General features: G+C 39.6%; 1 protein-coding gene across 8 annotated transcripts in view; it reads left to right on the top strand.

The window, feature by feature from the left end:
* Positions 1-13,613, top strand: part of ABLIM2 (actin binding LIM protein family member 2) — a 144,027-nt gene that overhangs the window by 58,601 nt on the left and 71,813 nt on the right. For all 8 annotated transcript variants that reach the window (XM_049797926.1, XM_049797933.1, XM_049797930.1 and 5 more), the window contains exons 4-6: positions 6,786-6,901; positions 10,739-10,865; positions 12,902-12,995. In XM_049797926.1, the coding sequence (XP_049653883.1) occupies positions 6,786-6,901; positions 10,739-10,865; positions 12,902-12,995 (337 nt within the window). The remainder of the gene's footprint in view (positions 1-6,785; positions 6,902-10,738; positions 10,866-12,901; positions 12,996-13,613) is intronic.

The raw sequence follows: 13,613 nt of genomic DNA, 5'->3' as shown, positions 1-13,613 counted from the left end.
GTGTATATTGCTTCAGGTGGTAAAATCAGTGAGAAAATCTAATGTGCATACAGCTAGCTGGGGCAGTGGGAAAAAGCTAGTAATGCAAGCCCATTCGTTTTCTGGAGCTCGTGGTATTACTACTTTTGAATGCCACGTGGCCCAGTGGCACAGAAAAGAGCTGTGTTCCCTGGTGCCCTCTGCACCGTGTCCATAAGCTGCTGCCCTCTTCTGTGAAAAAGCTTGTGTGTCAGAGACCCGACTCATCCCTGGGCGTGCATCCCTTGGGACTCCGATGCTATTGCCCAGGGCTGCCACAGGTCAACGTGTGAGAAAAATGAATTAGTATTCAGAGAAAAACTACAGCAGAATGTATCGTCCCGTGTGATCATTTCTCTCTATCTTGCATTGACCAGTTGGCTCCTAAACAAATTCAAGTTTTAACTGCGTATTTGCTCTGATGGCATAAAGATTGAGGGTTTGGCCCCCTCTTCTTCAAGCGCTGTTTATAGTCCAGTGAAATGGTTTTCTGCTGCTGTGTTTCATGATGATAATTCCTAAAACTAGGAACGAGTAGAAGAATAACAACATAGATTGAAAAATGTTGCAGATCAACTGCTTGCTCTGAATTCCCAGGAAGTGGGTGAGCAGTCCGACAGCTTCATTAATAGGAAGGGGCTGTGTCCTCCAGAGGGCTGCCAAAGACATTTTCTCCAAAAGGTTCACATGTTTGTAAAAGTGAAATAGAAAGAGGGAGAAAAGTAAGGCTATCTGTATCAACAGAAGCTGAGTTTTATTAAAATCGTGCATGCAGCTCTTACATGGGTGTCAGAGGCAGGACTGCATGGCTCCCAGGAATATCTTGGGCAGGGTGGGAAGGGGCAGGAAATGGAGTCTCTCAAAAAGCAATGGGTAATCATACCTGTGATAATACTTTTGAAAATGGAATTTTCGGGAGAAGTCTTAGTGTGATAATAAGTTAGATAAATGTATTAATACATCTATGCAGAGCATCCATACATAAGTTGTATGGTCTGCATAAGGCTGTACTATACGTAGACTCTGTATTTGATTTCAGTGTTACTGATGTGCTGTGTGTGCATAGGGTATCAAAAAATCTGGGTTTTGGTTTTAAGCGTTAATGTAATTGGTAAAGTTGGGGATGTTGTTTATTCACCCAGTTGGAGGAATGTATATAATAGTTATCCTTTTAATGTCAGTATTCTTTTAATTAAAGGTTGGAAAAATATAGCATTTTGTGCCATGTAAATGATGAAGAGAGGACAATTTAACTCTTACTTAGCTGGGGGGATAAATTGGCATGTATGTGCCAGGTTAATAACCAAACAGGTACATGTTTGCTTTACAGAATTTGGATATCCAAGTTCAGTATTTTGTCTCAATTTAGGAAGCTTTGTCTTGAAACAGCATATTGACAGAAGGTATGTGCCATGAAGAGCTGAACAATGTGTGGAGGTTCAAAAAGCAGTTACATATTCTTCAAGGGGTCTTGTGCCAGATCCAGATCTAAAACTTCTCTCAATCCTTTTGTATTTCTGTTATCTTCAGTAAGGTAATTCACTGTGGCCAGGCAGTTGAATATAAAAATTCAGAAAACTAAAAACTTTTTTTTTTTAGCAAAGAGTTTTTTAGTCCTACATACAATACTGCTGTTTCTAGAAAGAAGCTGAGAGCTTTTGTGTATGAAGTCTTAAGAAATTAAGACAATACTGAAAATAAGAAGTTAAAATTCAGTTTGTTCTGGAACGTGGAAATTATGTCAGACTTTCTGAATATGCTAAGCCTTTTTAATTGCTCACTTTTTTTAGTGCTGCTGAATTTTGAAAGACTTTGGTTCCCACTCAGGCAGCACTGGGTACTTCTTAAAGCATCTCATGATGCAGGCTTTTTCATCTGGATGTTGAGGCCACAGTTTTGAAATCAGACTGAGCGTTGTTCTTGGCATTTTGATTCTAAACCAAATACATTTATCAATATATGGTGCTTCCTGAACAAAGGAGTCTTGCTATGCTGCTCTTCAGGTTTACACATGGAGCGTACCTGTTGCCCTAGAGTCATGTAAGATGGAAGGGATCTGTGGAGGTCTAGAGGTCCAGCCCCTGGCTCAGGGCAAGTCCAGTTCGAGCAGGTTGCTGAGGTCGTTGTTCCATCACATTTTAAATATCTCCAAGGATGGAGATCCCAAAGACTTTCTGGACAGCCTGTTCCAGCATTTGAGCATGGTCATGGTAGGGTTTTCTTTCCTCTTTATAGTGAGTTGGCATTTCCCATGTTCCAGCTGATGTCTGCTGCCTCTAGTTCTTTTACTCTGTACCTCTGGCCAGAGCCTGGCTCCAACTTCGTATACACGTCATCAGGTAGTTTTAGACAGCAATAAGATCTCCCCCGAGCGTTTTAAGGCTGAAGCAGTCCATCTCCTTCAGCCCCTGCCCGTGCGTTCTGTGCTGCAGCTCTGGACCTAGCCACCTCCACTGGTCTCCCTCCAGTAAAAGGTGTCCTGAGGAGCCCAAAGTGGTACACACTGCTCCAGAGGCACTCTCTCAAATGATGAGCAGAGGGAAAGACCGTTTCCCTGGACGTGCTGACTACACCAATGCAGCCCAGTATGCTGGTGGCCACCTTTGCCGCAGGGACGCTCTGCTGACTCATGTTCAACTTGGTGTCCACCAGGACCCCACGACTTGTTATGCTTTCCAGCTGATTGACCCCTGAGTTGTACTTGTCCATGGGGTTATTCTTCCCTGGGTGCAGGACTTAGCATTTGCCCTTGTTGATACTTGTGAAGGCAGTAGATAGCAAGTAATGTCCACTTTGTCTCATCAGGTTTAACACTCTGGGTCAACTTTGTCTCTATGGAGCAACCTTGAGGGATGTGATTGTACCAGGTACAAATCAGAGCAGAATTTGATCCTCTAGGTCCTTAAGTTACGGTCTGACATGACACTTGACCCAGTGTAACTGCAGTCTGCTACTGAAATGAATAGCTTTGCTCTCCCCACAACCCTGACCATATGCTTCTGTTAATTTTCTTACATCAAATTTAGTTGACTGTTCAGCCACAGAGTCAGATCAGACCTTTCTGTGTCAGCACAGTCACCCTGGATTAGTCTGATGGTGGTATGATGTTTTCCAATAGAATTTTGTTGGTGTACTCCAGTCGTTTCTGGGTTTACGAATATTGTAGGCAGGTGTATGAAACAAAATTCATTGGGAAATGAATCATAGAAGATGTATTAAAATCCTACAAGTCATTTCAGAGAGCTGCTTTAAAGATGCTCTTAATTCTCATTTTAAAAATAGATTATCCAACTGCGAAAATCACACTGAATATTTTTGAAAGGATAAGTAGCTAATTAAAACCCATACCTAGCAATGTTCAGTGGGTTACTGGTGGTAAGATGTCATTGTGTTTGAAGGCAGATATGCTGGTCTTAACCTACAATGCTATATATAGTCCTGCTCACAAGTTAAAGAGCTCAGAAACTGAAACCTTGTTAATTGACTGTTACCACCTTCTGTTGCGCCTTCACTCGTACCGCGCCTTGAGCAGGGCTGCTTGTGAAAGGGAGAGGTCAGATGTTACAGAAATACTGGCAAATGTGTTGTGTACGAAATCTGGATTCCCAATGAACAAGATAGTGAAGCAAACTCTTGAGACTTAATTACGGGTTTAGAAGACCAATGAGGGAAGGCAATGTCTGCATGTACCTTTGGGCGGATAACTTCCAAGAAGGATTTATCTGTTTTTTTTAGAGCAAGGTGTCTTGCAGATGTGGAAAACTTAATAGAGAAGTGAAATCGTTGCCCTGTCCTGCCCAAATGGAAGGGCACTGTGGTTAGTTACTAAACTCTTAGAAAATAAACCAAGATATGTTTATGGGCTAGGAAAGCCCCACATGCCCTCCCCTCTAAGGAGGCTCTGTGGCATGCTGTGGTGCCTGAGGGCTTTGGCGTGTTTGGTGGGATGTCACCTACCTGGCTCTGTCTTTGTGCCATAGGAGGTCAATTTTCCTATTCTTCTCTTCTAGTTTTAACTTACTTTCTTTTAAATTGTCTAACTGCCTAACGTCGATGAGCCAACTCAAAGTGATCTGTTCCTGCTTCCAGTTTACTTGATGCTTGCTGAATCTGTTTGAGACGGGCTTCTGTGTTCAGCTGGAAGTTCAGCTGAATTTTTGTTAGGAAAATCACTGAGTCAAAAAAACATCTTAAGCTTCCCTCCGGCTACTGCTCCTAATATACTAGATGCAAGAATGCTCAGTAGTCACGGTCATTCTTCAGAGTAGTGAATTGTTCATGGCTTCCAGTACATCACCATCTCCAGGATTATTAATGGTGCAAAGCCTGCTGTTTTACTGAGGCATCTCATGGGAGTTTGGTTGCATCATTAGCTGAGTCCCAGTCTTGGTCCCCATAAAGACTATGGCAAAACATGCTTGAGGGTAATATCCTGCTCAGGGCATGCAACTGTGCCTAAGAATGAAGGATGTCGGGGTAGTTGTATGGCAGTGCAGTTTTGTGATTGTATCTGTGGAGCAGGTTGCCATCTTTGTAGGGGTTTAATTTGAAGCAGATTACCAGTGGTCATAATAAGTCTATGCATAGCTGTAAATCAAGATGAGTTGTCTTCCTAAAAACATGTAGGAGGTCGATTATAAATTCTTGACTCAGTTCTGGAACAGTTGAAATTCCTTGGCTTGTGCCTTTCCAGGGCAATCAATAGTGCTAAGTTCTAGACTTGATTTTGTAATATTTTGTTAAAATGAAAACACGATTAAATGGTTTCTTTCACATTGTCAGTAGAGTACTAGGACAACATTTGAATTATATCACTCCATTTTTGAGACAGTTTTTGATAATTAGTCATTAATTTTTATTATCTACATAGAAGTGTATCAGATTTACTAATTTTTATTCAAATGTACGTATGTTCATTTCAATAAACTTCTAGGTTGGACCAGATGACCTCCAGAGGTTCTTTCCAACCTCAACTGTTCTGTGATATTCATGAAACCCTTTTATTATTCCATATATTAGAAGGCTCTGTGACTTTAAGCAGTATAAGAATCTGTTGCAAGTAACAGTTAATGACCTGACCACCCCCCCTCCTTTTTTTTTTTTTTTTTTTTAAATATCCATAACATGGGAGCTTGCTGCTGCTGGATTGCTGCAAGACAGAACAGACTTGCTGCTCACTGGAGCAGTGTGGCTCCATCACATCCTGCCTGTTCTACTAGAGAGAGTGTTGGCTTCTTCTGATCAGGTTATTGAGTGAAATGGATGGTAGAAAATCCACTCTTGAACAGGTGGAAATTTAAGTCTCCTGGATCTGTACTAACATGGTGTTGGGCCTGTTTGTACCAGAATCACACATGGAGCATTTAGTTGTGTCAAAGAGCAAGACAATTTTAAAGGCTATTTCCATAAAATATTTTTCCTTATCTTAACTTTAGGTAAACAAGAAGGTAGCAAGTATTTGGCGTATAAAGTCATTAATAATGGCAAAAATAAAAGATGAAAATCAGAATTCATTATCAGGTATCCAAAAATATAACAATATTTAAACTCTGTGTGTCCTCATGATTTTTGAAGTATTGCCTGTGGTCCAAAATGGATGACAGTGTTGAACGCTTATTTAGCCGGTTTAAAGTAGATGTTAGTAACATTATTTAGAAACAAAGGACAGCATTGCTTTTGTTCTTTTTTTTAAGTAATAAAAATTTTCTTTTAAAAGCAACACAAATGTAGAATAAGCCGCTCTTGGGTGCTTTAGGGAGCAAAATAATGTTTATGCTTAGCAAGAAGTATCTGTGTAGCTTTTGTAGTGAAGACAACCTCTCAATTGGTATGAATTTGATAGCGTTTGTGCGGTAATGTAATGCAGAGTTTTAATGAAATGTTAATGAAATAATCTGATCAGATGGACTTCACCATGAGGCAGAAGGCCTGTGTTGTTTGTGCCCCACTTAAACCATATTTTGATAGCTCTCTTGGGATTTAGTTGGACGTGAGCTTTGGGTGGAGTGAAATGTGTTTCTAAATCCTCACCATCCTTTGCTGCATTATGAAGTGATTTGTCCATCTGGTCGTCTTAGAGAAAAAACCTAAGCAGTTTCTGTGCCCAGAAAAAGCTCATGGTGGAAAGCTTTTTGTTTTAAGGACATTGATAAAAAGGAAGGATTTAATTAAACGTAAGGAGAGCTGTTGTTGAGTAGAGCAAACAAGTAATGTAGACGCTTTGGGTTTTATAACTGGGATAGATATTCTCCTATGGGAATTCACCAACATTTGCTTTCTGAATATACAGATTAAGAGAAGGACCTTGATATGATCAGAGGTGGGAGGACAAATGCTGGTTCTTTAATGTATAGAAGTCATCACTCTCATGCAGCATTTTAACAACATAAAAGCAGCTTCATTTGCCTGTAATTACTCCCTGTAATGCCAATTTTATTTTCATTCTGTAACTGATCCTGTTAGTGATCAACCCTTGCTGATACTACATTTCTTAGATACACAAGGATTTGGACTTGAGCTCTCAGTGTGGTTTTGTATCTTTAGCTATTATTTTTTTTCTAAGTAGCTGTAACATCTGCATTTGCAATTGTCTGTTTGAGATGTCCCTTTGATACTTTAACCTCCAAGTGGCTGAAAAATCATGAATGAGAACTGGGCAAGCAGAGAAACAGAAACCAGAGTAATAATCAGTTCCTTTATGGAAAGATATTTCATTTCGATAAAGGCGTGAGACTGTAACCTGTTTGCTTTTGTTTCCTCTGTTGTAGGCTGCCTTTCCCAGCGGGCGACCGGGTAACTTTTAACGGGAAGGAGTGCATCTGCCAGAAATGTTCCCTGCCCCCTTCCAGCAGCACCGGCTCTTTCCCTGTACAGAACCTGCGAAGTAAGTAGGGGTTTCTGCTCTTTTCTGTTGGTACTTCTTAGTCTGAGCAGGTTTAAAGACCAAAATTTTACACCAATATGCGTGACTGGAACTTCTACCACTATGCTGGATAAAAGGTGTCAAGAATACAATGTAGTCGTGCGAAAAAGTATTTGGTAGTTTTTTGAGAAAGTCTGATAGTAAAAAGAAACACAAATGATGCCATTATAGGGTTAACAGTACACAGAACCTCTCAAAACATTTGATTAAAACTGGAGTTAATCAAATTACTTGGAGAAAGGTGAGATATAGATGTTAATATTTTTGAGGATTTAGCCCAGCTAAAATAAAATCCAGTGTGAGATTTAATAATTTGTGAGAGTTCCAGTATTGCTTCAGAAAATTATCAGTGACAGGTCTGCACAGCTAAATACTGTACAGGAAGGGTTGATGTATGCAGTGTGACCAGAGGGACATTTACCTTGACCTCAGTACTATCATGTGCTACCAGAAGATACAAACACTGCAGAGAAGAAATGCGGTCTTTTCATACCACCTTTTTTGCAGCAGATCATAGAATGGCACTGTTGCTCTGAACTCTGTTCCTCTGCTGATTTGTTCAGGAGGAGCTGCCACGCTTTAAGAGCAACCACTGCTTTTATGTAATTAAACCGCAACAGCAATTAATTTAAACAGCAAAGATAAAAATATTTTTAATGACTATCACATCACAGCGAGCTGGATTCGGCGTGGTTGAGGAAGGACCCCATAGATTGGTCTCCTTTGTATCCAAGGTATCCAGCCCACTGCAGGGAGGGATTTCTCCTTTTTTTTCTTTTTTCTTTGTTTTTGCCCACATCTGTCTTTTTACAGAAGTTTTCACCATCTTCTTTCTCCAGTTTGTCAGCAAAGGCTGCTGTGTGAATGCAGTGAGATACGCTATGTCGATTCCTCTCTTGCTAATGCAGTTCTCTTTTGGGGAGGGGATGGCCCTCTCTCTTAAGTGGTTTCTCTTGTCACTTGTTCCAGAGATGGATCATCCTCAGCTATGTTGGCTGGCTGCATTTGCAGATCCATACTTTAATGGCCTATCATCTGTTTGTCTCCTTTTCATATGGGAAAAGTGGCTTTGACTTTAATGGAAATTATTTGCCTGGTTGAGTACTGACAGAACAAGTTCATTTGATTATCTGTGATACAGAATCCTTTAATATGCTTACATTCCCTTTCTCTGTACACACACGCACCCCATGGAGAGTTCTTCTTGCATTGCATTTCCCCAGCTCTCTCAGGTTGCTGCACTGAGTCTCCCCAGTGTACAGGTGCCTGCAAACCTCAACAAACCAATTGCCTCAAAGGGAAGCAGCACTGGAAGCACATCCTTGTGCCAAAACCTGACCTTGGAAAACAAAAGTTTAGCTTTTCTCCAAATAAAATCTCAAACATACCTATTTAAACCTCAAATACAGGTCTGCTTTAAATCTCATTAGAAATGGATGAAGTCTTTCCATAAGTTTCAGTGGACTTGGTTAAGAGTCTTGGTTCAAACTTGGATGATATCTGCCACACTGTAGACTGGACTTCTAAAGGAATTTGGTCTCATCTTCACCTGAGACTAACCAGCTCTGCTTTTCAAGCGATGTACTGAAGGGGGTGAGCTGATAGATACAATGACTTCTCAAAGGGCAAACTGAAGTCCGTATCTGGCCTGCAAGTAAATTGTGCCATGATGTTGCCAGGATCCCAGATAAATATCATCCTTACCTGTGAAGGCTCTTTCCTTTCTTAACTCCTCCTTACTTCATTTCTTCAGTGTCTTGCAGTGCAGGTGCAGGCCAGCATCTTCTGATTTCGTGGTGACATGCAGCACCCAGCTGAACTCATGGGACTCAAGAAATTGGATAGCAATTGTATAATCCCTCCTTGCTGGGGGGAATAGAGCTTTGGTGGGTCAATGGGAAGCACTGCAGCCACAAATACATGGAGGTGCATGCATGAATGTGTTGCAGGATATGTAAGAGCTTGACAATACACAGGAAATTAACAAAATACCTAAAAAGATAATAAGGGATTTGGGAAACATTCAGATTAATACGTGATATGTGAAAGAGCAATATGTAATACCAGCTGTTTTCCAAGCACCTAATCCTTAGGCTAGACCCAGTGTTTCGGGAATAAACAAGCAGCGTCAGAGAAACCTTGGTTGAACTGGAAAACTGAAATTCCAGAATGGCTGTCTGTAGTTATGCTACATATTACACAAAGCAATAAATGGCATGTCTCCTTGTTTTAACAACAGTCTTCTTGGAAAAGACCTTAATGTTTTAAATGAACAATTCATTTATAAAAGAACAGTAGTGCACAAAAACATGTGACTTCAAGCAATCTGAGTCAAGGACCAAGTAATATGTTGATGCACTGTTACGTTGGTTTTGCTCCTGGCTCAGAACTGCCTGATACGTACTATGTATGTTATTTGTCAGCCTATTTGTCTCTGACTTGAGCTCAAGAATGTTTTCAGGAGATGTGCTCCCAACATCACTGTCCCTTCTGTCCAGTCTTTCTGTTTTCATCCTCCCACTTTGGTTTTGACCTCCTTTATGTGTTACATTTGGAAGAAATGAAGAATGTCAAATATTTGCTTTTTGCCAGAGTCCTTGATTTTTTTATTATTATATAAATACCTACCTACCTGTTCTGTTTCATTTATAAAACACTAGCTGTGAAAACCTCTTGTGGCAGTGTAGATGTTGAAACAGTACTCGGGGAAGAATATGGACATGTAGCAGCAAATTGATGTGTTCTGCAGAGTTATTGGTTGAAATTAGGTGAGTCACCAAAGGATGCTGCATCCAAGACAGGAAGACAAGGATGTCGCATCAGTAGGCACTGTTGTCATAGCAACCGCAATATTTGTTTTTAATTATCCAGAAATTAACAGAGAAGACAGCAGTTGGGAATAAAAAAGTAGCTCACAAAATGCTGCATTTCTGCCCACCAAAGCTTAAACCAGATGAAAGGTGAATGACATCTGAGCACACAGTGTTGTATTAAATTTGTGAAATAAACCCTCAACCAGCGAGATTAAGTTAGATTACCAGATGAACCCAGGGGAGATCACAAACAAATCTCTGATTGCAGTTAAAGAACAGATACTGCAGAATACTGCAGTATTTATTCTCTTGTGGGACTAAATCCAGGCACACACCCAAATGTTCTCTTTTATTAGCAAAACTCAAATGTTCTGATCTGCGGTGCACACGTTTTTGTGCTGGGCTTGTTTCCACATATTGGTGCTCTACAGGGTGACATTAGAGAGACATATTATTACTCCCTTAATCCCTTCCAAATCCACTGAAGGAAAGTAAGAACTATCCTTTATTGTTGTTGCGCTCAGAAATTAAACATTTACAATTGCACTAACGGAGTGTCTCATTAGGGTCACGTAACCAACTAAATAGAATCTTAAATCAGAAAGTTTTTAAGAGGACTGTTTAAATCTTTTAATGAGAACCTACGTTTGGAGTACTTTCTTAATAACTAGATAAATCTTTTTTAATGCTTTTGTCTATCTTTCTCTTCCATGCAAGGCGTTGTGGGTTTTTTTCCTCTTCTGGCATCTCTAAATGCGTCTTCAAATGTCTTTCAGGGTTTGTCTTTTCTCATGTCTTCTAGCAATGTTAGGGCAACATTAGGGCAGCACCACTTGACATCCATCAGTGAGCAGCCAGCAGCAAGCTTTGGAGCCTGCACAAACTGTTACTAGGGCACTGATGGATGCTCGTACTGCAGTAACCAGTATTGTTGCGTGACCATCTAAAGCGTGTGATTCACTCATATTGGATTTTTCTCTTGCAGATTGTGGGGGCTGTGGTTCAGAAATAAAAAATGGGCAGTCATTGGTTGCCTTGGACAAACACTGGCATTTGGGCTGTTTTAAGTGCAATACATGCGGCAAGCTACTGAATGCAGAGTACATCAGCAAGTAAGTGAAGTAGAGGAGCATTTTCACTCGTTTTCAGCTTTCTTTTAATACCTAATAATTAATTTAGCATTGCATATCCTTTAGGTTTTCCTCATGTATCTTTGGAGATATATAAACGATGAGAGATTATTATCTAAATTATTATCTAAATTGTATTAAAGGCAGAAAAAATTCAGTGAAGAAAAGCAGAAGTCAAATTTGCCCATTTACCTGGAATGGGGCTTCACAGAGCAGCTATGTTATAGAAAGGCAATGGGTGGAGTATGCTTCAAAGCCCCATAAATACGCCTTTAGTTATCTGTGTTTGACTTTGCTCTATGTGATGCTGTAATGTGAACAAGCAGATAATATCCTTTCCATGTGTTTCACATAAGCAAAAATATTCTCAAAAAGTTCATTAAGGAGGTACATATTATGCTTTTGCACTGCTCCAGACCGTCATGCTGTCAGATTGGGACTGAATGTGATGACAGCTATGAGAGGCAGCACAAAGCACACATGCAGACCGAGTCCCATGTCAACACTCTCATCAGTCCAGTGAGATACAGCGCTTTCACTGGCCAAAGCACTTGGGATTAATTTCTGCTTCAGAGAAGTGTGTTGATATGATGAAATTTTCCTAAACAGCGAAGTAACTCTTTCACCAGTGCCCAGAGATGATGGAGTTTCAGAGCCCGTGTCCCACTGACTTTCAACAATTCTTTGGATTTAGATTAATAACAAGTATAACATTTAATTTCACAGCTTGCTCTGGAGAAACAATATTTAATAAAAGGGTGTTCTTAAATAAGGTTTTGCATTATCTCAAGTTGCTGTATTTTGGTACAGTGGTTTTTTTGCTTGTTATTTAATAATAAAAATCCCCATAAATTGTAAAGATACAGTTATTGTGAAATCCTCTTTTAAAAAAGCTAAATGCCAAGCAAAATAACTCAAGAGAAGAAGGATCCTCGCTTCAATTAATTCCATTAATTATTGTGATAACTTATAGGTTAGTCTCTAAGCAATCCAACTTGTATGCTATAAAATTAATTTTTATGTTTCTCCAGGGAAATGTCCAATAAAATCATGCCTCTGCTAATAAATCTGTCTGATCACGGGCTGTTTTAGCATAACACACTAAACATAGTTAACTATGTTTAACTTGCACTTTGAAACAGGAGAAGAGTCTCCAGTTTATTCTAGAGCAATTTGTGTTCATTCATCAGTTTAATAGTCTAACTGTAGAACTTGGTAAAATTGTGATCCAAATGTAAAATTAACAAATAGGTTCATTTCAGAGCAATAGCCAAGTGTTCTGGTTCTGACTCTTTAGAATAAAAGCTAAGACTCATGTTTCTATTCTTCATGTTTTTAAATTGTACATTATCATAAATCGCTTGTGGTGGTGAAATAACTGTTCACATCATGCATGAACATCTCTTCTGCAAGATCTCTTCTGCTGCTCAGGTTGAATTCTCATAGTCATTACTGGCTTCCATGGAACAGGCTCCCAAGGTGGTTAATTCATGACTGTCTTTAAGCAAGTCAAGTCAAGAATGTCAGTAGACTTAAATGTTAATCAAAACTTGGTTTATAGTCAAGATACTCAGTTTAGAAATTACTCTGTCCAGTCTGAGCTAAAAGATTAGATGATATGTATATATTAGATGATAAGTAAAGAGGGAAAGAATAATACGTAGAAGTAACTATTTTTTCCAAAGTCGGGGAAACACGTGGAAGAAGTTAATGCGTAACACTATGAAAACAAGTGGCGTGAGGGTCTCAGAGACTGAGTGTTGTGACACGGGGAGAGGCGATGGCTGAATTCAGTGACGAAGCGGAAAGCGGGATCGTGGCAGACTCGGAAGGGCCAGAATAGTTCATTAACTATTCAGTTCTTTACAAAATGAATAAATACAAGTATTTGGGAGGTGGGAAATCCATAAACACCCTATGATGTGTTGAAACATTAACAAATTTTAGCTTTATAATCTCCCAGTAAGCCTGTAAACCCATGTAAAGCAGTCTCTGTATGGCCTGTTGTTCTTCCGTAGAGATGGTGTTCCATACTGCGAAATGGACTATCATGCAAAGTTTGGTATCAGATGTGACAATTGTGAGAAGTATATCACAGGAAGAGTGCTCGAGGTAAGGAGAACCTGTCATTCAAACACATCTCAAAGTGTACAAAGAGACTTGTTCTTTTGGGTGTAGTCATACGCTCACAACTGAGTGTTAATGCAACGGTTTAATGTTACTTATATGAAATGCTAGGAACTTTTTCTATTCTTGTTTCTTCTGTTAATGATTTGATAATACACACACTCCCTAAATGGGTATTTGTGGTACCGGAGAATGTTCAGGTAGCAGAAGTAATAAGTGAGTGGGTTATTGGGCACATTTTAATACTTACACTAAATTCCTTTGTAATTTCAACCTTTTGATTCTGTTTTTTGTTCCTCAGAGTTAGGATGAAGCTGTTGAAAAACTAAAATCAATAATTTAAAATCTATTTTTGCATCCAGAAAGGAGCTGTGTTGCAGGGATTTTTTTGAGTTTGTTGTTCTAAAAAGCAAGAAGGTTGTTTAGTGTAGGTGCGTGTTTATGCTTTACGCAAAGAGATTTCCACATAGCTGACCCAGGGTTGGAAATGAATATATTCCTTTGATGTGAATAGAATTTATCATTGCATCTAAGTGTGTTGTTATCCTATCAATGTCATCAATTATTGACTTTTTCCTTCTGCCCTTTCCCTGTATCTTGTGA

This window comes from Accipiter gentilis, chromosome 3 (assembly GCF_929443795.1).
Source record: "Accipiter gentilis chromosome 3, bAccGen1.1, whole genome shotgun sequence".
Classification (NCBI taxonomy): domain Eukaryota; kingdom Metazoa; phylum Chordata; class Aves; order Accipitriformes; family Accipitridae; genus Astur; species Astur gentilis.
The sequence above is the reverse complement of the archived record's forward strand: the minus strand, read 5'-3'. Positions and strand labels throughout refer to the sequence as shown.